This window comes from Stenella coeruleoalba (genome assembly GCF_951394435.1).
Source record: "Stenella coeruleoalba genome assembly, chromosome: 3".
NCBI classification, from domain to species: domain Eukaryota; kingdom Metazoa; phylum Chordata; class Mammalia; order Artiodactyla; family Delphinidae; genus Stenella; species Stenella coeruleoalba.
Window position 1 is genome coordinate 60166420 of NC_137148.1, and position 27036 is coordinate 60193455.

Consider the following 27036-nt stretch of genomic DNA (forward strand, 5'->3'; position numbering starts at 1 on the left):
ACAACTACTGAGCCTGCGCTCTAGAGCCCGCGAGCCACAACTACTGAGCCCGTGTGCCTAGACCCCGTGCTCTGAAACAAAGGGAATCCACCGCAATGAGAAGCCCATGCACCGCAACAAAGAGTAGACCCCGCTCACCGCAACTAGAGAAAGCGCAGCAACGAAGACCCAATGCGGCCAAAAAATAAATAAAATAAATAAATTTATTAAAAAAAAACTATAGAGATATCTGCACAAAATCTGGAGAATCGCACACCTAATTTGCATACAGCTTGATTTCATTTCGTAGAAGCCTGGATATCACCACCATTAGCTTCCAAAACGAAATTACTAAGGCAAGTTTTTGGGATATAGTGTTGTCCTCAGAGGGCTTCAATCAGGGGAGGAGTAACTGGAATAGCTGAAGCAGGTAAGTCATCTAATGGGTTTAAACAAAACTGCTTTCATAGGATCTTGGGATTAAAACTTTCACCATTTGGATAGTACATTTGTTTTAAAACACTACTAAATACCAAACACACTATGAGAGGATAGCTAGTGACTCATTTTGGTGCCAGACAAGTTCAAACAGGAAATGAAAACAGGGAACCAATATTAAGTGGTTCCAATATGAATGACGCTGCGATGATGAGATTTCATTTCCAAGGGATATTAACATGTTAGGTAGCCATCTCTGGCTGGGTCAATTTTCTACTCCAGGGAACCTGCACGTATTTGCTCTAAAACCAGGAACAAAAAAGGTTTTGGTATGGGTAACATGGAACAAAAGAAGTAGAGAGATTGATATCTTTTTCAAGAAGCCCTAAACAGCACACAAATATTACAGGAACTTTTGTAGAGAAAACAGAACATCACCAACAGACCATAACACAAAACTGGAAATTAATCACAAAAAAGCCAGTCAAAACTTCCAATAACTTATGGATGGAAGAAGATAGAATGAAGTTGACAAAATATTTAGGCCTGAATTGCATATTTGAACATATCAAAACTTGCAAAATGTAGCCAAAGCGGTCATTTCAGGGAGAAGAAGTGAAAGCTAAGCTAAGCAATCAGTTCAAAAGGTTAGGATAATTAAGAGTAAATCCAAAGAAAGTAGAAAGAAGGAAAATTTTTAAAGCCTGTGTGAAAATTAAGGACACTAAAATTAAGCAATAAAAGCAACAAAACAAAAAGATGGGCATTAAAAAATGGTCATTTCCGGAGCTTCCCTGGTGGCGCAGTGGTTGAGAGTCCGCCTGCTGATGCAGGGGACACGGGTTCGTGCCCCGGTCCGGGAAGATCCCACATGCCGCGGAGCGGCTGGGCCCATGAGCCATGGCCGCTGAGACTGCGCGTCTGGAGCCTGTGCTCCGCAGTGGGAGAGGCCACAGCAGTGAGAGGCCCGCGTACCGCAAAAAAAAAAAAAAAAAAAAAAAAAAAAAGGTCATTTCCAACCTTTGGCCAGATTCATCAAGGGGGAAAAGAAGTAGAAATAAGTTATATTAGGAATAAAAGTGAGGCCAAAACTACAGATAAAATAGATACCTTTAGAAGAATAAAATGTGGTTATATAATACAAGGAAATATCAATACTATAGTTTAAAAAATTTAGATATACAGGTATCAAACAGGTAAATCTAAAAAAATGCAAACTGCAAAAGTATTCTTAGAGTATGTTACTCTTCGTGTAAATATTTAAAACACACAAAACAATACTAAGAAAAAAAAATTGAGGGGAAGTACAAATGTACTAAACTTAAAATACAAAAACGTGGATAAGAAAGTTACTCTTCCAGGCAGGTAAAAAGAATGGAATCAGAAAAGGGAAATGAAAAAGCTTAAACAATTTTATATATATATATATATATATATATATATATATATATATAAAATTAAATGCCATGGGTGTTATATTAGGCTCTGTAGTTTTCTATGCTTGAAATATTGTGTCATTTAAAGAAAAGCAATACAAACTATATGGAATCCAGTTCTTTCTCCCTCTCAAAGCAGTGGTTTTCAAAATGTGTCCCCGGCAGCCTCAGCATCACCTGGGATCTGGTTAAAAATGCAAATTTTCAGTCCATTTCCCAGACCCGCTGAATCAGGAACTCCGGAAATGGAGTTAGCACTGGGATTTAACAAGTCTTCCCGGTGATTCTGATCCATGCTGAAGTTTGAGAACACTGTCTTAGAATATTGTTACTCACAACTTTGGTCTGGAAACCCTCGGACATTACCATCACCTGAGGGTGCTTGTAAAAGTGTAGAATCTGATGTTATAGGTCTTGGATGGCGCCCAGGAATCTGCACTGGTGCATGTTAAAAGTCAAAACCACTGTTTTTTATTGTTTTATAACACCTTTATTAGAGTATAATTGCTTTACAATGGTGTGTTAGTTTCTGCTGTATAACAAAGTGAATCAGCTATACATATACATATATCTGCATATCTCCTCCCTCTTGCCTCTCCTTTCCACCCTCCCTATCCCACCCCTCTAGGTGGTCACAAAGCACTGAGCTGATCTCCCTGTGATATGCGGCTGCTTCCCACTAGCTATCTATTTTATATTTGGTCATATATATAAGTCCATGCCACTCTCTCACTTCGTCCCAGCTTACCCTTCCCCCTCCCCGTGTCCTCAAGTCCATTCTCTACATCTGCGTCTTTATTCCTGTCCTGCCCCTAGGTTCTTCAGAAACTTTTTTTTTTCTGATTCCATATATTTGTGTTAGTATACGGTATTTATTTTTCTCTTTCTGACTTACTTCACTCTGTATGACAGTCTCTAGGTCCTTCCACCTCACTACAAATAACTCAATTTCATTTCTTTTTATGGCTGAGTAACATTCCTTGTATATATGTGCCACATCTTCTTTATCCATTCATCTGTCGATGGACACTTAGGTTGCTTCCATGTCCTGGCTATTGTAAATAGAGCTGCAATGAACATTGTGGTACCTGACTCTTTGTTTTGTTTTGTTTTGTTTTGTTTTTTGCGATATGCAGGCCTCTCACTGTTGTGGCCTCTCCCGTTGCGGAGTACAGGCTCTGGATGCGCAGGTTCAGTGGCCATGGCTCACGGGCCCAGCCGCTCCGCGGCATGTGGGATCTTCCCGGACGGGGGCACGAACACACGTCCCCTGCATCGGCAGGCGGACTCTCAATCACTGCGCCACCAGGGAAGCCCTACATGACTCTTTTTGAATTATGGTTTTCTCAGGGTATATGCCCAGTAGTGGGATTGCTGGGTCGTATGGTAGTTCTATTTTTAGTTTTTTAAGGAACCTCCATACTGTTTTTCACGGTGGCTGTATCATTTTACATTCCCACCAACAGGGCAAGAGGGTTCCCTTTTCTCCACACCCTCTCCAGCATTTGTTTGTAGATTTTCGGATGATGGCCATTCTGACTGGTGTGAGGTGATACCTCATTGTGGTTTTTATTTGCGTGTCTCTAATGATTAGTGATATTGAGCATCCTTTCATGTAAAACCACTGTTTTTGAAGGTAAGTTCACTTTCTGGTGTCTGCTCAGCTAGCAATCCACAATCTTTAGAGAACACTAAAGTGAGGAAGAAATACCTCATTCTGTTCCACTCTCCTCCTTTGTTCCGTGTATTGAAGCCCCACTATAATGGATACTTTAGTTAACGTGCACAAAGAATTTATTTAAGTATTTCATTCTTTCAGCAGCCCTCTTTTTGTCACTAGAGGTACATGCTGTTCTAATAATGAAGCAAAAAAAAAATCCTTTTAAACTTTAGTTTTAGAAAATGGTTAAAACATTTTCCAGCAATGAAACAGATAAAATTTAAAAGTATAGTCAGAGTACTCCATTCTTAAGGCTATACATACGTATATACTTGTATGTGATTACAATTTCTTGAATGATGGACAGAAACTTTTAACAGTGGTCATCAAGCAGATGTGGTTCTTAGAAGGGAAGGCTGAAGACACTTTTACTTTTCATTTTATATCCTTGAACTGTTACAATATTGTGCCACATATATTAATTACTTTTATATTTTTACCCTGTATTTGATTGATTCTGAGATGGCCTTTCTTCATGTTTAAACAGTCCTGCAATTGAGATGCATCTTACAAGCAATGGTATGTCACAGTTTAATTGGCACCATTGTTTTCCTTGCTTGTGGTACATAAATCAAAATGACGTTTTGAAATCAATGGCGTCTTAGGGTTGATAAAAAAGAAATAGTATGTTGATAGAGAATGGAGAAATATCTAATTTTAATGATTCACAACTACTCTTGGATATGTTTTCCTCCGAGAATTGAATAAGCAATTTTTTAAAAAATAGCGTTAATGAATTGGGTTATTCGGTAATATACTGAGCAACTTCTATGTACAAGAAGACGCTGTGTTCTGAGGATGATGAGGGGGAATACAGGGAAGAACGAGATGGTCTCTGCTGTATTTTCTCCACTGGTTTAAGTGTCAGGGCTCTCCTTGGGGAATGATACTGCGCGAAATTCCCTTTTTAAAAAGCTTGGAAACCTGACCAGTGACTCTCAATAGCAGTTTATCAGACCCAGGGTGCAGAACACACCCCGACATCTGGGAGGAGAAGGGGCTGCGGGTAAACTTTCCCAGAAACGGCCCGTTGAGGGGACCCATTTCCCTTTGCGGTCTGAAAGACGCGCTCACTAGATATGCTCTCTAAACAAAATAATCTGCGGGCTCCTCCCTGCGGAGCCTCAGCCGCGCTGTCCCCCAGGGGCCCCTCAGCCAGAGGCTCGAGTGCCCTCCCCCTCTTGACTTGAATTTGGCCGAACTCCATTAAACTCGGGTCGCAGCGTGCAGAAAGTGTGAGTTACCTGGGCACTTCGCCCTCCGGGCATCCCGCTCGCAGGAGACGCCCAAGTACTGCCCGGCGCGTGGGGAAAGCCCAGCCCGCCCGCCTTCCGGAAAAGGCCGCGCAGGTGGATGCGCAGCGCGGCTGAGAGCTCTGGATAGAGGGAGAAAGTTGCAGCCGGGCCCGAGTGCGAACGCGGAGAACCTGTTCTTGGTACTGGATGATTGTATCCACTCGCAGTCATTGTGTCGAAGAAATAAGTGCCCGACGTATGAAATATCTAAGTAGGGAAACAAAGGGAAACGAGTAAGAAACGTCAAGAATTCTGTTCAAAGCTAAGAGCCCCTTCTCATCAGCAGGCAACCCTGTCTCTACAGTATAAACTTTTAAATTCAGTATCCCCAAATTACAAAAACACAAGTCACTTTCAAACTTGTAGCTGAACGCCGAATTTTCAAACGCGGCGCATTGCTCGGCCTGAGGTCCGGCCCGAAGGCAGGGAGGGGCGCATCCCTGATCGGAGGTTCTCTGCCAATGTCTTTGCTCCCCGAGAGCAAAGGTTCCCACCAGACTGAGTTACTGGTAGCTTCGCGGGTCCAAGGCGAAGGCCAAGGAAACAACGTCTCAGTTGCGGGGCAGTGTCTAGCAGCCGGGGCGCTGGGCGGCCGGCGCACCGGGAGAGAGGGCCGGCTAGGTCGCCGAGCCCCGTGGGTGGCCCAGAGACTGCAGAGGGACGGGCGGGCGGCGGCCGCGTCGAGGCGCACACTCGACGCCAGGGGGCGCCCTTTCCGGCCCGGCGGCCGCGCACCCCGCCCCCGCCCGCGCCCACCGCCCCTTGTCCTGCCCAGCGCCGCCAGACACGCCGAGCAGCCTCTTCCTGCCCAGCGGCTAGCGCTGTGTCTGCCCGCCCCTGCCGCCCTCCGGACCCTGCGCGAGGAGGGCGTGGAGGGACAGAGCGTGCGGCCCGAGCCTCCCGGCGGCGGGGCCCGTCTCCCGGAGCAGTGCCGCACCGACCGCGCCGAACGCCCTGAGCCTCCGGACAATGGGACCGCGGTGGCTGCTGCTCGTCGCCGCGGGGCTCAGTCTGTGCGGCCCCTTGCTGTCGGCCCGCGCCCGAGGCCCCAAACCAGGTGAGAGTTGACCCCGGCATTCCCTCCCTGTCCCCACCCCCGGCCTCGTAGCCCGGGCTTCCTCGGGAATGGGGCGGGCGGGAGGAGGAGGGACGCTGCTGCTCCGGGACTCAGTGGGTGCCCCTGACTGCGCCTTAGGGCTGAGATCGGAGTCTCCCCAACTCATATCCAGGTGGGGTGCCCGTCCCACCCCCGCTGCGGGCTCAGCTGATGCCCCTTTGCACTGGGTTTTGGAGGATGCAGCCGGCCCCGCGGCAGGGTTTTGGATATGGAGGAGGAGCGGGGTCGGATTTTCTTGGGGAAGCCTGCGGGACCTCGTTGCATTTGTTGTCACTGTGTGGCCTGTTTCTCCCAGGACCACCCCAAAAAGAAAGGGTTTCACGTTGCTCCACCAATAAACGTTCCGGGTTTTTCAAGACGCGGTCGAGAACCGCTCCCGCTGAAGTTTTGTCTTGTTGGAATTGTTTTTCTTGCACAGTTTGCAGGCCAGGAAAGTGTTGTAGGGAAAAGCTTAGTGCCTTGGCCCGCTTAGTAGAAAACCACAGGCCTTGTGTGCAGGCGGCGGACATGGTGCGGGATGTTGGGTGCTAACAGGATAGCCACGAGGCGGTGGCGGCGCTTGGGAGGCTTTGTTTGTTTGTTCTCTAGAACCCAGTCTTCTAAGCTTCCAATTGAGTTGAGGAAAGAGATCCCCTCCTCAGAATCCGGCTCCCTCAGACACTATGGGATGAAACCATTTCAGTTTCTGATCTGCCGGGAGCAGGAGGTTTCTCACCTAGAATACATTCATTACTAATAGTGTCTATTTTTAAGTATCTGACTGCGTGAGCAAATAAATGTATTTTCCAACCTCTCGCTCTTAAAGCAGGGCGGAGAAGTTGCTTTTAGCCTGTAAAAACCCTAGTTAAAAAGGGAGGGGGGGGCTTCCCTGGTGGCGCTAGTGGTTGAGAGTCCGCCTGCCGATGCAGGGGATATGGGTTCGTGCCCCGGTCCGGGAAGATCCCGCATGCCGCGGAGCGGCTGGGCCCGTGAGCCATGGCCGCTGAGCCTGCGCGTCCGGAGCCTGTGCTCCGCAACGGGAGAGGCCACAACAGTGAGAGGCCCGCGTACCACAAAAAACAAAAAAGGGGGGGAGGGGGGAAATGTTTTCATTTCTTTGTAGCAATAGTACTTTGTAAGCTTTCAGCCCCCTTTTTTTCACTTAGAAACAAATTCTAGCTGTTTTTCTTATTATCTGTGAAAGACTGTGTACTCTGTATTGTTTTCACACCAGAAAGAGTGTAGGCGTATGGAAATTAAGAGGTGACAAGAGACAGCATTTTCCCTGCTCTCCATGTTTGCTCAGGGTGAGTTTTGAGGTGATGCTTCTAGGAACACTAAGAGGCCCACATAGGAACCCAAAGATTTTTGGCCTGTGTTAGCTAGAGAAGTCAAGACTGCTGTTTCTGCCACACTTCTTACTTTTTCGTCAACCCGAGTGGGGTGTGCTAGGATGCACAGAGCTGGCATAGGCAGAAGGAGAACTGAATAACATTGGCTGATTTATCTACCCTGGATTCGGGGACCACTTTGGGTGGGAGAGAAGAAAAGAGGATGAGAGAAGAAAAGGAACTCATGTTAAGTGTCATATTCTGAGAAAAAAAAAAAAGCCATATTCTGGGTCAAACCCTGGCCCCAGAGGCATTTTCAGTTCACATTATCTCATTTCACCCTCTCAAATGTTTATCCCCTTTTGCTGATTCTGAAATTAAGTCTCAGAGATGATGCACCCAAATTCCAAATGGAGGAGGGGGTCCTGGATGCAAGGAATAAGTGAGACTTTGTCTTTGGAGTTTTAAATCACTAATAAAATCAACCAAAAATAGGTCTGCTTTTTATTATCACCGTGCACCCGCAATTCTAAACAGTGTCTGTCTTAACCAGCTCTATGTGATGTGAGGAGCTGAGAGACCCCAGCTATAGGAAATGCCTCCAGGACTGGCCCTGCCCACCAGTGTGAGCTTTCTTGAAGCACCCTCGGGCTTTTTGTCCCCCCAGCCCCACCCCCCCGCTCATTTTGGCATTTCCTGCATTGTCACTTTGTGAGTATGTCGTCTCCCAGGCTAAGGTTACAAGGTTATCCCTGTGGAGTCTAGAACAGATATTCACTCAGCAGATACTTGTTGAGAAATTCCTAAGTTCATTAACCAGTTTACATTCCTTTGTCCAGGCAATTTAAGTGAGATGCTTTCATCAAAGAGTGTCAGTGTCCTAGAGGTGATGTTCATAAATTCTATAAAGATCTGGAGAGTGAAAGGTACCAGAACAGCTGATGGTGACTGTGGCAGAGGGGTTTGGATGGGAGATTCTGTGTACTACCTTCCTATCCACAGGGTCAAGCTCAATTCCCTAGCATAGAGGGAGGTGCCCCTTCCCTTGCAGGATGGGTCCCTAGCCTTGTCCAGCCTCCCTTATTACAGAGCCTCCCCTATTACATAGCCTGTTACATTACCTGTACTTCACCCGGCCCCCACCCTCTAGTTCAACCTGCAAGGTAGAACTTTCTCTGTCCCCTGGCCACTCCCTCTGGCCAAAATGCCCTTCCCACACCCCACGTGTTCACATTTAATTAAAAACAGCCACCTGATATCAAGAACCTACTACAGCCAACACCCTGCTTAGGTACATGACACACACTACCTTACTTATTCCTCTAGCCACCCTTTGAGTAGATGTCATCCCCATTCTACAGGTAAGGAAACTGAGGTTAAGTCACAAGTGCAATTAAGTGGAACTGGGATTTGATCACAGGCCTTTCTTTCCTAAGTGCAAGCTTTCTCTACCACCCAATGTAGAGGGGAAGCCATCCAGACACCCCACCCCCATCCCCACACCCCGGCCAACAGCAGAGAAGTAATCCTGCTGTGCTTCTCAGAACCCCTGGAAGGCAAAGTCTGTGCCCCGTTGGCTTGGCAGCCCATGCACAGAGGCGTTTAGTAAACATGAATGCATGGATTGTGGTATCCTGCCATTTACTTTCTGAAGCAGATGATAAGGCAGTCTATGAATAGATCCCTATCATGAATGTGCCAATTAATTGGCTGTTACTGAGAGGCTGTGGTCTTCAGCCCAACAAAAGGCACAAAACTGGACAGTGATGCTGCTTTAAGCCAACCAAAAACCTCTGAAAGTCAAATTTCTTATGAATCAGTAAGTACTTTTCTACACAGGGAATATAGCCAATATTTTATAATAATTGTAAATGGAAAGTAACCTTTAAAAATGGTATGAAAAAGTAAAAAGATTAAATTGTGACAAAAGAATTAAAGAAAAATAATTGCATAAAACAATATAAAATTGTACTATTGAGCATATGACCTAGAAATGTAATATATATTTGACAATAACCGTGCAAAGGAAGGGCATAGAATGAAGCTATGTTGGAGTTAGGAATTGACACTAGATGGTAATTTGAATCCACAGAAAGAAATGAAGAGAATCAAAATGGGAAATAAGATTAATATCAAAATAAACTCTATAAATATCAAAATCAATTAATTAATTAAACGGAGGTGAAATCTACATAGCATAAAATTAACCTTTTTTTTTTTTTTTTTTTTCTGTACACGGGCCTCTCACTGTTGTGGCCTCCCCCGGTGCGGAGCACAGGCTCCGGACACGCAAGCTCAGCGGCCATGGCTCACGGGCCCAGCCGCTCCGCGGCATGTGGGATCTTCCCGGACTGGGGCAGGAACCCGCGTCCCCTGCATCGGCAGGTGGACTCTCAACCACTGTGCCACCAGGGAAGCCCAAATTAACCATTTTTAAGCATACAATTTAGTGGTATTTAATACATTTACAATGTTGTACACCTACCACCTCTATCTAGTTCCAGAACATTTTCATCACCTCAAAAGGAAACCCGGTCCCCATCAAGTACTCAGCCCTCACCCTCCCTACCCCCAACCCCTGGCAGCTACCAATTTGCTTATTGTTTCTCTGGGTTTACCTCTTCTCCATATTTCATATGAATGGAATCATACAATGTTTGGCCTTTTGTATCTGCGGAACTATATCCCTTTTACTATGGGATACTCACAAAAACCCCAGAAGCATCATTAGGAACCACGGCCTTGGTTTATTTTTGACTGTGATGGTAGTATCAAGGGCTCACAGTTTCAACGTTGAGCATTTTCTGTTTGTTTCCCTTTTTTGTGGTTTCTTTCATTCTGCCTTTCACCCTCTCATGCTTATGCCTAAAACTGTCAGAGTATATAACTCTAGATTGAGCTTCCCCCAGACACTCTCTCCCACATTGACCTTGGGATAAGGCTTGGAAAAACCCACGAAGTTACACCTCCTTCTCCTCCACACCAAGGCATCCAATGATGTTTTGCTGCTTAAAAGGCCATTAGGGGCCTTTATACGTTTATTTGCTTTCAAAAGAACCTGCTGTTGGAAATAACAGGAATAATCTGAAATTTGCACTTCAAAACACATTTATTGAACTTTAGGAAAGGACATAATCTAATCTCATCTATTTATATTTCAAGTCTATGGTGGATTAGAAGTCAGGTATTATGGTATATTAAAGGAGTGTTTTCCAGTATTTGCTTTTTTGCTAACCAGCCGTAAGAACTGTAAGAAATACGCTGTACATGATGACACAGTTGCTGCCTCTGTGTGCAATAACGATCCGTGGGCAATCATAGTGTATAGAAACAGAAGTTTTCCTAACCAGTACTCACCTTTACCACAGGCTGTGCATTCCAATATTTTCTACACTATTCTATCTTTAAAAAATCTTGTTAAAGTCCTGTAAATTGATTTCATAAGCACTGTCAATTCTCTGCCATCATTTAAAACCTAGTGCAGCAGGTGCAGTGCACTGTTCTGCAGTTACCACAACTGAAGTACTTTTTGGCTTTACAAGAAGAGTTCTGCTTTCCAGGAAGTGCTGTTTATGATGGTTTCTTTCATATCTAGAACAGAATTTGTTTCAGTTCAGGTTTACAAACTTCAGTAGAACTTGGGCGGGGTTGGAGAGTGGAGACAGCTTGGTTCCGGGGGAATTGGTGATTATAAACATCCTTTACTGTGAATTAGTTTTCCTTTCAGCTCTTCTTGGAGAGTAGAGAGCAGTGTTCCCAGGACACTGGGCTCAGGGCCTGTAACTTTGGGTGGAGAACAGGCCTGGAGGAAGGGGGAGAGCCAGGGAATCAGAGTCCTTCCCAGAGAGGCCTGCTAGTGTTCTGACCCCACAAGTCAGGCCCTGGCCTTCAGGAGGGGACCCACACACTTCTTAGTGCCTGCAATGGCCTTGGGTGCACTGACATTTACATTTTCTGGTTGCCTTTACTTCCTGTAACCTCCGCTCTCCCAGCTTTCCCCCCCGGTTTGCTTTCCTATGCTCCCTGTGGAGTCCCTGCTGCAGAAGGTGGGATGGGAGGAGAGGCAACCTCATATACTGGCGATCTCTTCTTCACTCTGCAGCCAGTGTTTACCTTAGTCTACCTTTAATTCTGGCTTTTCCGTAAGAGGTTTTTGTTCACTTACTTGCTCTTACTCTGCTGCATTTGGGACAATATTTTAAAAATTTGTTTCTCCGTTTAGTCCTTGAACATCTCTTTACTACATCTGTCCTGTGAGGACTGGGTTGTTGGCATGTGGCTGGTGTGTCACCAAGGTCAGCAGGACTCCTGATTCCCAAGCAACACCTGTGCACATCATCAACTGAACTTATACATTCACATGGCCATGTCCTGCCTGCTATAATTCAAAAGGGTGGGTAGATTCATTTGTTTGGTGAAATGCTTAGAGAAAAAAAAGTAGTACTCTTTTAGGAGTAGGTCCTGAATTCACAACTTTTTTAAAGAGACAGGGTAAGGTGGTGTGGTTCAAAGGGTATGAGCTTTAGAACCAGGCAGATCTGGATTCAGATCCCAGCTCCTTCACTTCCTAGCTGTGTGACGTTGGATTAGTTACTTAGCCTCTCTGTGCCTCCATGTTGTCCATAAAAATGGGGGTTATAATGCTTATCTTGTAAAACATTGTAAAAATGTTACAGTTACATGAAGTAAGTTAAGCGAAGTACCTGGCACATAGTAGGTGGTTGACAAATGTTAAGTGTTCTTCATATACCAACTCCTCCATATTCCAGAAAAACCTTGGAGGGGTTGGTATCAAATGAATTCTCTCAGTGTAAAACTGTGTTCACACAAACATTCAAGAACTTTTCCCCCCTCAAAACTAAGACAAACAAAAGCAAAAACTCTTGTCCTTAGTTTTTTTTGTTTGCTTGTTTGTTTGTTTTTTATCCCTCCAATTGTTCTACGGTCAATCTTTTTTTTTCTTTTTTTAATTTTTGAATTTTATTTATTTTTTTATACAGCAGGTTCTTATTAGTCATCAATTTTATACACGTCAGTGTATACATGTCAATCCCAATCTCCCAATTCATCACACCACAATCCCCACCCCCCCGCTGCTTTACCCGCTTCCTGTCCATACGTTTGTTCTCTACATCTGTGTTTCTATTTCGGCCCTGCAAACTGGTTCACCTGTACCATTTTTCTAGGTTCCACATAAATGCATTAATATACGATATTTGTTTTTCTCTTTCTGACTTACTTCACTCTATATGACAGTCTCTAGATCCATCCACGTCTCAACAAATGACCCAATTCCGTTCCTTTTTATGATTGAGTAATATTCCATTGTATATATGAACCACATCTTCTTTATCCATTCATCTGTCAATAGACATTTAGGTTACTTCCATGACCTGACTATCGTAAATAGTGCTGCAATGAACATTGGGGCACATGTGTCTTTTTGAATTGTGGTTTTCTCTGGGTATATGCCCAGTAGTGGGATTGCAGAATCATATGGTAATTCTATTTTTAGTTTTTTAAGGAACCTCCATACTGTTCTCCATAGTGGCTGTATCAATTTACATTCCCACCAACAGTGCAAGAGGGTTCCCTTTCCTCCACACCCTCTCCAGCATTTGTTGTTTGTAGATTTTCTGATGGTGCCCATCTAACTGGTGTGAGGTGATACCTCATTGTAGTTTTGATTTGCATTTCTCTAATAATTAGTGATGTTGAGCAGCTTATCATGTGCTTTTTGGCCATCTGGATGTCTTCTTTGGAGAAATGTCTACTTAGGTCTTCTGCCCATTTTTGGATTGGGTGGTTTGTTTTTTTAATATTGAGCTGCATGAGCTATTTATGTATTTTGGAGATTAATCCTTTGTCTGTTGATTCATTTGCAAATACTTTCTCCCATTCTGAGGGTTATCTTTTCATCTCATTTATGGTTTCGTTTGCTGTGCAAAAGCTTTTAAGTTACATTAGGTCCCATTTATTTTTGTTTTTATTTCCATTACTCTAGGAGGTGGATCAAAAAACATCTTGCTGTGATTTATGTCAAAGAGTGTTCTTCCTATGTTTTCCTCTAGGAGGTTTATAGTGTCATGTCTTACATTTAGGTCTCTGATCCATTTTTTTTTTTTTTTTTTTTTTTTTGCGGCACGCAGGCCTCTCACTGTCGCGGCCTCTCTCGCTGCGAGCACAGGCTCCGGATGCGCAGGCCCAGCGGCCACGGCCCGCGGGCCCAGCAGCTCCGCGTCACGCGGGATCGTCCCGGACCAGGGAACAAAACCCACGCCTCCTGCACCGGCAGGCGGACTCCCAACCACTGCACCACCAGGGAAGCCCTCTCTAATCCATTTTGAGTTTCTTTTTGTGTATGCTGTTAGGGAGTGTTCTAATTTCATTCTTTTACATGTAGCTGTCCAGTTTTCCCAGCACCACTTATTGAAGAGACTGTCTTTTCTCCATTGTATATCCTTGCCTCCTTTGTCATAGATTAGTTGACCATAGGTGTGTGGGTTTACCTCTGGGATTTCTATCTTGCTCTATTCATCTATGTTTCTGTTTTTGTGCCAGTACCTTATTGTCTTGATTACTGTAGCTTTGTAGTAGAGTCTGAAGTCAGGGAGCCTGATTCCTCCAGCTCTGTTTTTTTCCCCTCAAGGCTGTTTTGCCTATTCAGGGTCTTTTGTGTCTCCATACAAATTTTAAGATTTTTTGTTCTACTTCCGTAAAAAATGCCATTGGTAATTTGATAGGCATTGCATTGAATCTGTAGATTGCTTTGGGTAGTATAGTCATTTTCACATTATTGATTCTTCCAATCTAAGAACATGGTCTATCTCTGCATCTGTTGGTATCATCCTTAATTTCTTTCATCAGTGTCTTACAGTTTTCTGCATACAGGTCTTTTGTCTCCTTAGGTAGGTTTATTCCTAGGTATTTTATTCCTTTTGTTGCAGTGACAAATGGGAGTGTTTCCTTAATTTCTCTTTCAGATTTTTCATCATTAGTGTATAGGAATGCAAGAGATTTCTGTGCATTAATTCTGTATCCTGCAACTTTACCACATTCATTGATTAGCTCTAGTAGTTTTCTGGTGGCATCTTTAGGATTCTTTATGTATAGTATCATGTCATCTGCAAACAGTGACAGTTTTACTTCTTCTTTTCCAATTTGTATTCCTTTTATTTCTTTTTCTTCTCTGATTGCCATGGCTAGGACTTCCAAAACTATGTTGAATAATAGTGGTGAGAGTGGACATCCTTGTCTTGTTCCTGATCTTAGAGGAAATGCTTTCAGTTTTTCACCATTGAGACTGATGTTTGCTGTGGGTTTGTGATATATGGCCTTTATTATGTTGAGGTAGTTTCCCTCTATGTCCACTTTCTGGAGAGTTTTTATCATAAATGGGTGTTGAATTTTGTCAAAAGCTTTCTCTGCATCTATTGAGATGATCATATGATTTTTTTTCTTCAATTTAATATGATTTGTCACATTGATTGATTTGCATATATTGAAGAATCCTTGCATCCCCGGGGAAAATCCCACTTGATCATGGTATATGATCCTTTTAATGTGTTGTTGGATTCTGTTTGCTAGTATTTTGTTGAGGACTTTTGCATCTATATTCATCAATGATACTGGTCCGTAATTTTCTTCTTTTGTAGTACCTTTGTCTGGTTTTGGTATCAGGGTGATTGTGGCCTCAGAATGAGTTTGGGAGTGTGCCTTCCTCTGCAATTTTCTGGAAGAGTTTGAGAAGGATGGGTGTTAGCTCTGCTCTAAATGTTTGATAGAATTCACCTGTGTAGCCATCTGGTCCTGGACTTTTGTTGGTTGGAAGATTTTTAATCACAGTTTCAATTTCATTACTTGTGATTAGTCTGTTCATATTTTCTATTTCTTCCTGGTTCAGTCTTGGAAGGTTATACGTTTCTAAGAATTTGTCCATTTCTTCCAGGTTGTCCATTTTATTGGCATAGAGTTGCTTGTAGTAGTCTCTTGGGTTGCTTTGTATTTCTTCAGTGTCTGTTGTTAGTAACTTCTCCTTTTTCATTTCTAATTTTATTGATTTGAGTCCTCTCCCTCTTTTTCTTGATGAGTCTGGCTAATGGTTTATCAATTTTGTTTATCTTCTCAAAAAAACAGCATTTAGTTTTATTGATCTTTGCTGTTGTTTTCTTTGTTTCTATTTCATTTATTTCTGCTCTGATCTTTATGATTTCTTTCCTTCTGCTAACTTTGGGTTTTGTTTGTTCTTCTTTCTCTAGTTCCTTTAGGTGTAAGGTTAGATAGTTTATTTGAGATTTTTCTTTTTCTTCAAGTAGGCTTGTATAGCTATAAACTTCCCCCTTAGAACTGCTTTTGCTGCATCCCATAGGTTTTGGATTGTCGTGCTTTCATTGTCATTTGTCTCTAGGTATTTTTTTATTTCTTCAGTGATCTCTTGGTTATTTAGTAACGTATTGCTTAGCCTCCATGTGCTTGTGTTTTTAACTTTTTTTTCCCTGTAATTCATTTCTAATCTCATAGCATTGTGGTCAGAAAAGATGCTTGATATGATTTCAATTTTCTTAAATTTACTGAGGCTTGATTTGTGACCCAAGATGTGATCTATCCTGTAGAATGTTCCATGCACACTTGAGAAGAAAGTGTAATCTGCTGTTTTTGGATGGAATGTCCTATAAATATCAATTAAATCTATCTGGTCTGTTGTGTGATTTCAAGCTTCCGTTTCCTTATTTATTTTCATTTTGGATGATCTGTCCATTGGTGTAAGTAAGGTGTTAAAGTCCCCCACTATTATTGTGTTACTGTCGATTTCCCCTTTTATAGCTGTTAGCAGTTGCCTTATGTATTGAGGTGCTCCTATGTTGGGTGCGTATATATTTATAATTGTTATATCTTCTTCCTGGATTGATCCCTTGATCATTATGTAGTGTCCTTCCTTGTCTCTTGTAACATTCTTTATTTTAAAGTCTGTTTTATCAGATATGAGTATTGCTACTCCAGCTTTCTTTTGATTTCCATTTGCATGGAATATCTTTTTCCATCCCCTCACTTTCAGTCTGTATGTGTCCCTAGGTCTGTAGTGGGTCTCTTGTAGACAGCATATAGATGAGTCTTGTTTTCATATTCATTCAGCAAGCCTGTGTCTTTTGGTTGGAGCATTTAATCCACTGACGTTTAAGGTAATTATCGATATGTATGTTCCTATGACCATTTTCTTAATTGTTTTGGGTTTGTTTTTGTAGGTCCTTTCCTTCTCTTGTGTTTCCCAGTTAGAGAAGTTCCTTTAGCATTTGTTGAAGAGCTGGTTTGGTGGTGCTGAATTCTCTTAGCTTTTGCTTGTCTGTAAAGTTTTTGATTTGTCCATAGAATCTGAATGAGATCCTTGCCAGGTAGAGTAATCTTTGTTGTAGGTTCTTCACTTTCATCACTTTAAGTATATCATACCACTCTCTTCTGGCTTGTAGAGTTTCTGCTGAGGAATCAGCTGTTAACCTTATGGGAGCTCCCTTGTATGTTATTTGTCGTTTTTCCCTTGCTGCTTTCAATAATTTTTCTTTGTCTTTAATTTTTGCCAATTTGATTACTATGTGTCTTGGCGTGTTTCTCCTAGGGTTTATCCTGTATGGACCTCGCTGCGCTTCTTGGACTTGGGTGGCTGTTTCCTTTCCCACGTTAGGGAAGTTTTCGACTATAATCTCTTCAAATATTTTCTCAGGTCCTTTCTCTCTCTCTTCTCCTTCTGGGACCCCTATAATGCTGTTGTTGCATTTAATGTTGTCCCAGAGGTCTCTTAGGCTGTCTTCATTTCTTTTCATTCTTTTTTCTTTATTCTCTTCCGCAGCGGTCAATTCCACCATTCTGTCTTCCAGGTCATTTATCCGTTCTTGTGCCTCCATTATTCTGCTATTGATTCCTTCTAGTGTATTTTTCCTTTCAGTTATTGTATTGTTCATCTCTGTTTGTTTGTTCTTTAATTCTTCTAGGTCTTTGTTTAACATTTCTTGCATCTTTTCGATCTTTGCCTCCATTCTTTTTCCGAGGTCCTGGATCATCTTCACTATCATTATTCTGAATTCTTTTTCTGGAAGGTTGCCTATCTCCACTTCACTGAGTTGTTTTTCTGGGGTTTTATCTTGTTCCTTCATCTGGTACATAGCCCTCTGCCTTTTCATCTTGTCTATCTTTCTGTGAATGTGGTTTTTGTTCCACAGGCTGCAGGATTGTAGTTCTTCTTGCTTCTGCTGTCTCCCCTCTGGTGGATCTGTTGTCCTTAGTTTTTAGTGGCAAGTAAATGTGCATAAAATATTTGCTTTTCTTTTTCTTCTTTTTTTTTTTTTTTTTACTTTTCATTATGGAAATTTTCAAACATACCAAAAGTGGACAGTGCAATTACCCCCTATATGTTGTTTTATCTGTATCCTCACTTTCATCCTCCCCAAATGGACAATTTTAAAGCAAATCCCAGACATTGTATCATTTCATCCATAAATGCCTCAGTATATATCCTTAGAAATAAGAACTCTTTTCTTCACGTAACCACAATACCATTATAACACCTAAAAAAATGGACAATTTCTTAATATCATGTACTATTCAGTCGGTGTTCACATTTTACTGATTGTCTCATAAATGCTTTTTACAGTTGATTTATTTGAATCAGGATCAAACACGGCCCACTGTTGCATTAGGTAGATGTGTCTCTTAAATCTTTTAGTCTGTAGGGGTTTTCCCTCTCCTCCTGTTTCAAGGCTGTTTGTCAGAGAAACAGGGTCATTCGTCTTCTAGACTTTTCTACATACTGGATCTGGCCAGCTGCATCTTGTAGGGGTGTTCAACATGCCCTCCTGTCCTCTGTGTTTTCTGTAATGTGGTCCATCTGGAGGCTTAACCTGATCCAAGTTTGTTTTTCTGCAAGACTACCTGAGCAGTGGCGCTGTGTACACACCTGTTTCATCACCTCAAGATTGTCTCTCTTTTTGAGATTTTAAGGTTACTCTTTGGACTCAGGTGTTGTCAGGTGATCCACTTGTTAGAAAGTTCCCTATCACCTATCCTTTCACCTAACGTTTTTAGCAACAACTGATGACCATTGTACTAAATCTGATTTCACTAAGAGCTGTAAGATGCGTTTCTAAATCTGTTACTGTTTCTGTGTTTATGAGCTGGAATTATTTTATAAAATAGAAATTTCCTTCATTGACTATTTGGTTTCCCTGAAATATTTTGCTTATAGAAAAGGCAAGATAACTGCTTGAACCTTGCTTTTATTTACCAGTTTTCAGACTGGGTCCCCTCATTTCCTCCAACAGTGACAAAAAAGGTTTTATTTTCCTTTGAGCATCATTATGAACTCATAGATCTTAACAAATATGACATGTTTCCAGTGTTTCCATTCATTTCCATCATTATTCTCTTAATGATTTTTGGCCAATGGGGAGCTCTCTTTGGATCGACTTCAGAGTCTTTCTGACCTGACCCGAATATTCTTTGAAGACGTTCAAGACTCCTCTTGTGTCTTTCCTCCCCCCAGATCCGGAACCAGCCATTTCTTTAAGGAGCACTTCTTTTCATGGTGTGCGTTTGCATTTGAGACAGTGGAGTATTCCTGTAATGTTGCTGCTTTCTGCTTGGAGTTAGTATGTTTCCATCATTTTTCCATCATCCTCTTTATTTCTCTTTAACCTGTAGTGTTAAGTCACTCGTGGAGAAATGCAGGGGGTACATCTCTCGTGCTCTGTGTGTGAATGTAGGCGAGGTCCTGGGACTTCTGCTTTCTTAATTCCCAGAAAGCATGAGCCCTATAGGCCCGTGCTCTGAGTGGGAACCAAGGCTGGCATGTTGTGGGAGGATGAAATGGTATAAATAACTTCCAGGATCACATGGGACCTTGAGAGAGCATCTGGTCACCACTCTGCTTCCAAGGCCAGATCTCGTCAAAGTCAGAAAAAGCACTGTGCCTGACTAACTAATTTTTAAAAATCTTCAGAGTTAGAGTCCACATTTAAGCTCGTTAGCAATATGCTATGGTCAACAACAAAATTACTCTAGAGCCATTTTAGAGAAACCTAAATTAAGTGAAACTTAGCAACAAGTATGAGAACCAATTTTAGGACCTGACTTAGTTTTTTTTTTTTTTTAAACCATAACTTAAGAATAAAAACACAGATGTGCTACAAGAGCTTTTTGTACGCTGACAGGCACTTTCTCCTTGACCTATGAGTTGGGCTAGGACTAAAGGAAAAGCAAGATACCCAAACTCAAATTTCAACCTAAGGGGCTTGAGCTAGTTGGATTTATCTAGTCACCTGGAATTGGTTTTGTTCTTTCTTTGATGTTGGTATATAGTTAAACAAACAAAATTTGCTGACATTCTGTAATCCCATAAAAGCCAAAATATCAAACCTATGTTGGCAAGAAAAGGTGATACCTTAGGTAATGATATTTAATCAAGGGATTATGCATTCTTCCTGGGCTCCAGCCTATAAAATGTCATGTTCCAGTGGGTATAATGTTTCTGTAATAAACACCATACTGCCCAAGAAGGCCTAGCCAGGGAAGAAATTTTTGAAAACAAATACTCTTTCCCAAAGTATTAAATACAGAGTAAAGCCTAATGAGAGTTTAATTTTCAGACCAAGTGATGGCGTCTAAGAGCTTAATTGTGAGCGTTCAGTAGTTTTCAAGAGGTGTCACTCCTCTAGGTCGTGTCCTGACGCTCACGTGTGTGTGCACACATGCGTGCCTGCACTTTTCTCCCTTCCATGCGTGACAAGAGTCCTCATTCTGGCCAGGTCCCCAAAGCTACAGCAGAGCGTCATGTTGTTTTAAGGTTCCTGTGGGTCAGCGTTTTTGAGGACACATATCTTTGTGGCCTTAAAATGCCAGAACTCATTCATTCTTTTCTTCCGCTTCCCACACATTCTTGACCTCGAGGGTAGCCTCACTTCCCACAGGGGCCGTTGTACCAGGGTCAGGCCCCCATGTGACTGGATCAAGATGCAGAGAGTGAATTAGATGCCTCGAAAGGGGAAGGAAGCGATACTTCAGGAAAAGGTTGATAAACCAAACAGTGCTAAATGTTTAGGAAGGGAAGAGGGACAGATTCCATTTTAATTTAAAATGATTGAGAGTGAGCAAAAAGCAAACCACATTGAAGTGATAGGGGAAGAAGAATAATTTCTTACACTGATTAATTTTTGAAGTTTACAAAGTGAACATATATCCTATTTAACATGTGATGCTCCTGGCTGCCAGATTTGTAGGCCAGACAGGTATTGGGATCCCATTTTAATGATTCTGAGACTGAGTTCAGAGCAGTTAAGTGATTCCTGGTAGAGCCAGTATTAGAATGCAAATCCATGATTAAAAGCCAACTTAAGGTCCATACCTACCACATGTGGGGCAGGGTACTGGAGACTCAGAGTTAAATAGGAACAGTTTCCTACCCTTGGGGAACAATCTAGCTGTATATGTGTACTCAGAGGATCATCACTGCAGATTGGTTTTTTATTAATTTTTACTGGAGTATAGTTGCTTTACAATGTTGTGTTAGTTTCTGCTGTACAGCAAAGTGAATCAGCTATACGTATACATATATTCCCACTGTTTTGGATTTCCTTCCCATTTAGGTCACCACAGAGCATTGAGTAGAGTTCCCTGTGCTATACAGTAGGTTCTCATTAGTTATCTATTTTATACATAGTAGTGTATATATGTCGATCCCAATCTCCCAATTCATCCCATCCCCGCCTTCCCTCCTTGGTATTCATACATCTGTTCTTTACGTCTGTGAAAATGATACAGATCACTGCAGATTTTTTGTTCTTCCTCTGTGAGAGATCTGCCAGATCACCCCTTTACCCTCAGGGGACCCACTCATGCTCTTGCTGAGGTCATCTGACCTCAAGTTTTCACTACCAGGCCCTGTTCTACTGTGTATCGGTTGGTGCTACTCTAGGTTTGCTTTTCATTTTGGAAATGGATGCCAGTTTATTGTATTTTATTTTCTAGCTCTAGAATTTCCATTGGTTGGTTTCGTTGCTATTTTCTATTTTTTCATTCATTTCAATGAAATCTTTTTCTTCCCTTCATTGAGCATAGTTGCAACATACCCTTTAAAATCCTTATCTGCTAATTCCAACATCCAGGTCATCTTGGGATTGGTTTCCATTGATTGTCCTTTTCTCTTGCGACCGGGTCACACTTTCCTGATTCTCTTTATATCGAATGATTTTGAATTGTCTGATGGACATTATCCTACTGTAAAGACTCAAGATTTTGTTTTATTTCTCCAAAGAATGTTGGTGTTTTTGCTTTAGCAGGCAGTTAATTTGGTTGAACTCAAACTGCAAACGTTTCCTCTTGAGCAAGAAGTTCAAATAACACTTCCGTTCTTTTAACACATTATTGACCCGGGGATTTTTGCAGAAACTAACACCTGTGGCCAAAATACATCTCCAGTCAAAAATGTGTTAACTCTAGCAGTTAACTCTGCTTCACATCTTCCTTGAGTGTGCAGGTTCTAGAGTCAACCCAAGCCTGGGGCAGAATTTGCACTGGAATTTGGTGCTCTCTCTATCCCTCTCTGAATTTTTCTTTTCTGAGATTCTCTCCTCACTTTCCAGTGATTGTAGTTGCCCTGAACTCTGTCCTCTAGTTCTTCAGGCAGTAGAGACTGTGGGTTTTCTATCTGAGTTTCAACCATCTTTTGTGGCACTGACTTTGGCCTTCTCTCAAGCTAAAAGCCACTGAAAACAAGAAACCCATCGGTTGCCATCCTTTCTTTGAAGATCCATCCCTCCCCTCCCTGGCATGACCCTGTGAACCTAAATAACTTCAGGTCATTGATTTGGCAGAGGAAAGGGATCCAGAGTTTTTTGTAATTTTTGTCTAGGGTCTTGTAGGACCCTACAGAAGCAGAACTATCTCTTTTATTGCATTATGCCTCTCTGTGTAAGTTTTTGTTTGCAGGAAGGTTCCACTACTGAAAAATAAAACTGAAAGCTTAAAAATCCACTGTACTTACCCAATTTCCGGCCAGTTTTCATTCCTCTAACATCACTTCTGAGTGACGTGTGTGCCCAGCCTTTGTGGCCAATGCCTCCAGGGATAGAAACCTCATCCTTTTCCCCCTGTGGTTTCTCTCCCCACTCCTCAGCTTGCCAAGGCCCAGCAAAGGCTCTCTCTGTCTGAGTCTCCTCAGTGACAGAATGTTAGCAAAGCTCCTGGGAAGGAAAAGCTGGTTGAGTTCCAGTTGTTAAGTGCTGCATTTCTTTGATGAACATTTCACATGGATGTTTTTGGTGGAGGAGGGTAATAAAAGAAGGACGTTTGCAACTGACTTCTGGTTGATACTCAAAAGAGCCTGGTTGGCCTGGCATCTGCCTGCGTGCATGTGGCATTTTGGAACTGAGCTGAGGAAGGCCACTGGCCTAGGACATCTGCTCCACTGGCCCGCTAAGGAAGGAGACAGGAAGATGACGGTGTGGTAGGTACCTTGTGGTGACATTAGACGATAACCTGAGACTGTGGCTTGGACCCAAATATGACGAGAGATTTGCGACATTCTACTGTGTAAACCAACTGAAGCTAGTAAAGGACAGCTACTGTCACATGGATGACGGTCATGGAAATGGGTGCCCTCGGTCCTACTCAAGTTCACCTGTAGCTCCGTAACCTTTAAGATGTTCCCTCAACTTTCTATGTGGACTTTTCCACAAGGAAGAACGGATTTCAAGGGGTGGCCACAAGCTAAATGGAGAAAATGTACACATGCAGACATACGGACGAAAGAGAAGTCACATAGCCTGGGAGTGATTTGCTTATATAGACAGTGGCTCGTATAGAAAAGAAGTTACGGCTCTTTTCTTTCACATCACGTCCTCAGCCTTTCCTGATGTCTGCAGATCTCTGAAAGTGTATCGTTCACCTCATATCTCTGAGGAGCAGAGTTTGACAAGGGTTTGCTGTGTCAGAACAAAATGTGGTACACTACTTCGAGTTAGCTAATTCCCTGATAAAGTCTGTGGTCCCCTTGGGTATCACCTGCTCCTAAAGTCTGTGATCCCCTTGAGTATCACCTGCTCCTTACCACCCACTCTCCCAGGAAGAAAACAAAAAGCAGAAGTAAAGTGTACCCTCTCCTTGTCTCTTTTGCCTTTGTAATTCGTTTTAAAATTTTTACTTTTCAGAGTCAGAAGCAACAAATGATACTCTGGGTCCCCGGACATTTTTTCTCAGGAATCCCAATGATGTATTTGAACCAATCCCACTGAAGGAGGATGAGGACCAAAATGAAAGTGAATTCACAGAAGACAGATTAAGCTCCGGCAACAGAAGCAGTCCTCCTCAAAAATTACCCCGCGAGTTCATCTCAAAAGATGCCTCAGGATATCTGACCAGCACCTGGTTGACGCTCTTTATCCCCTCCGTCTACACCGGCGTGTTCCTCGTCAGCCTTCCTCTGAACATCATGGCCATCGTCGTGTTCACCTTGAAGATGAAGATCAAGAAGCCCGCCGTGGTGTACATGCTGCACCTGGCCATGGCAGACGTGCTCTTTGTGTCTGTGCTCCCCTTTAAGATCAGCTACTACTTTTCCGGAAGTGACTGGAGATTCGGGTCTGCCATGTGCCGCTTCATCACCGCTGCGTTCTACTGTAACATGTATGCCTCTATCATGCTCATGACGGTCATCAGCATTGACCGGTTCCTGGCTGTGGTATACCCCATGCAGTCGCTCTCCTGGCGTACTCTGGGGAGGGCTTCCTTTACCTGTCTGGCCATCTGGGCCATGGCCATCGCGGGGGTGGTACCTCTGCTCCTCAAGGAGCAGACCACCCAGGTCCCGGGGCTCAACATAACCACCTGTCACGATGTGCTCAACCAAACGCTGCTCGAAGGCTACTACTCATATTACTTCTCGGCCTTCTCTGCCATCTTCTTTTTTGTGCCGTTGATCATTTCCACAGTCTGTTACGTGTCTATCATCCGATCTCTTAGCTCTTCCACGGTTGCCAACCAGAGCAAGAAGTCCCGGGCTTTGTTCTTGTCAGCTGCTGTTTTCTGCATCTTCGTCCTTTGCTTTGGACCCACAAACATCCTGCTGATTCTACATTACGCATTCCTTTCCCATAATTCCATGACAGAGGCTGCCTACTTTGCCTACCTCCTGTGTGTCTGTGTCAGCAGCATAAGCTGTTGCGTTGACCCCTTGATTTACTACTATGCTTCCTCTGAGTGCCAGAGGTACCTCTACAGTATCTTATGCTGCAAAGAAAGTTCAGATCCCAGCAGTTATAACAGCAGCGGTCAGTTGATGGCAAGTAAAATGGACACCTGCTCTAGTAACCTGAATAGCAGCGTGTACAAAAAGCTGTTAACTTAGGAAAAGGGACCGACAGTGAGTTAAAAAGAAAATGTTAAAAAAGCAAATAACCTAAGGATTCTACTTAGTCCCTGACAAAAAGTATTTACTTTACCATCTAAAACAACAAATGTATGATGTACATGCCTCCTTATGAGAGCCATTAAGCATATATATTTGTTAGTTACAGGAAAAAAAAAAACAGGAATAGAAAACAATGTTATTACAAGAGAGTGTTACAACAAGAACTGAAATGTCACTTTTTTCGTAAATTTACGTGATGTATTTTAGATATATGTGTGTGTATATGTGTATTTATACACATATACTTGTATCATTTGCAGTGCAGTATAGAATAGGCACTTTGAAACCCTCTCTTTTTTTCACCAGAGATTATGGAAGTAAACTCTGATTCTCTGATTTCATATGCAAAGTTTAGGCTGGAGTTTAGCCCTGAACATCTGAAGAAGTCCATCGATAGTGAGGGATTCTACAGTTTGGACTTATACAACTTTTGCCAATAAGTGTTTTGAAATTGTCCAACAGCAATGTTTAAGTTATTGAGGGATGAGACTTAGTACTATCTGTGTGTAGAGAAAGTTCTGCTGTTTTTCATGTTAAACGTATCAAAGTTTGAATTCTAAAAATTATTAAAACAGATAATATGGGTAGCATTTTTGCTGTTTTACACGCCGTGTGTGTAAACTAAGAATGAGCAGAGGTCCCACCAGTGACCTGAGGCTGGCTTTCAAAGCACCGTGCCCCCAGATGAAGGACTCCAAGCAGTAGATACAAGACAGGGCCAGTTCAGAGAGATCAGGACCACTGTGTTTGCTGTCTCCTGCTGGGATTCCCTCAAGGATTGGCCGTGCGCTTATCATGTTTATTAGAAGTTGGTGAAGTAGGATGTGCTATCCCAAGAGATAATGGATATAAAAGACTGCCCATTTTAAGAATGGAGAAAGAAGACACGTTCACTTCTAGCAGTTATGCTGCAAGGACCATTCCCAGGTGGAAACACCTATATAGCAAACATGGACACCCATCGTGTGCTCTAAGCACTCTAATGGGTGCTGGGCAAATAGAGTTGAGTCAGACTGAAACCTGCTCTCAAGAATGACAAAGTGGGCCGATACACAGAGTGGGACGTGGGAAAGAAACACATCATTAGGTAAAGAAGTGCTTTTAGCCAGATGTCACCAAGCAAGTTCCACATAATCCTGGCAGGTAAAGAACTTTGAACATTTGGGTTACTTCTTCCTGTGGTTATAACTTGAGATAAACATAATATAGTACAGGAAGCGTGTTTTTAAAAATAACTCCTTCAGTAACAGAATATGAAATGTTTTATTACAATGTTATTCAAGCAAGATAAAAATTATAAATTCTGTACATAATATGATCGCCAATCTGACTATGTATCAACATGAAAACAAAGTTTTACATAAAAGAGATTGAAAAAAATAAACCAAAATGACAACTAAGGATAAAAAAAGATTAAGTCCTTCAGTCTGTCTTAATTGGGCCCTATTTACAAATGTTTTGTTCAATAAATTACTCAAGTCAGATTTTTAAAACATTCATTATGTTAGTCGGATTAGAAATGGCAGAAGAAAATGGAATTGACTTTGAAATCCAGGAAAATTATTCTCTATTTTCCATTCACTTTTCTTAAGAGTTAATGAGATGATTTTATAAGCTATGATGAGTATCAAGTACAGAATATCCTCATGTATTTGAGAAAATAATTTGAAAATTAGGTTGAATTATATCTTTTTTTCCTTATGAAAAAATGTTGGCATTTTAAACAAAAAGAGTAGAAACTTGTAAGGCAAGTACTTACCTATTTAAAAGAGCAAATTGTCTCCAAATGCCATAGAACGATTTACATAAAAGTATGTCTTGTAAGTAGAAGCTAACATTGTTTTTATTAATTTAGTTACGATATTCATTTTATCCAACTTAGTGGAGATATACTGTCATTGTTCATTCATTCTGTTTATATTAAAATACCTCTGACTTAATAAGACTCATTACTGTATTATCAGTATGTACTTATAAAATATTACATCACTGTTTTTATGTTCTTTTTTTAAAAAAATGTATGTAACCTCTATTAATAAACCTGAAAGTTTGCTTGGTATCTGTTTGGAATAAGATTTTATTGTATCTTTAGAGCCTGTCAGGAAGGCCAGTCTAAGGATTTAGCTGAACAGCGGTTAATGAAGAGGTGATTTGCAGAGGCATGGCCAGGGTTAAGGGAACCAACAAGAGCTGGTGAAGCACCCCAGGGCCTAGCAATTAGGGAAAGCTGTTACCACCCCAGGCCTAAAACGAGTGGAGGAGAGAATACACAGACTCTGCTCCCCCCACCCT

The 27036-nt window shown here is 42.2% G+C and overlaps 1 protein-coding gene across 1 annotated transcript; it reads left to right on the plus strand.

Annotated features, from left to right (window-relative positions):
• The first annotated feature begins 5661 nt into the window (after positions 1-5661).
• Positions 5662-26803, plus strand: F2R (coagulation factor II thrombin receptor). The gene is made up of 2 exons (XM_079915688.1): positions 5662-5925; positions 23486-26803. The coding sequence occupies exons 1-2, from the start codon at positions 5838-5840 to the stop codon at positions 24679-24681; spliced, it is 1284 nt and encodes a 427-aa protein (XP_079771814.1). The 5' UTR covers positions 5662-5837; the 3' UTR covers positions 24682-26803.
• The last annotated feature ends 233 nt before the right edge of the window (positions 26804-27036 follow it).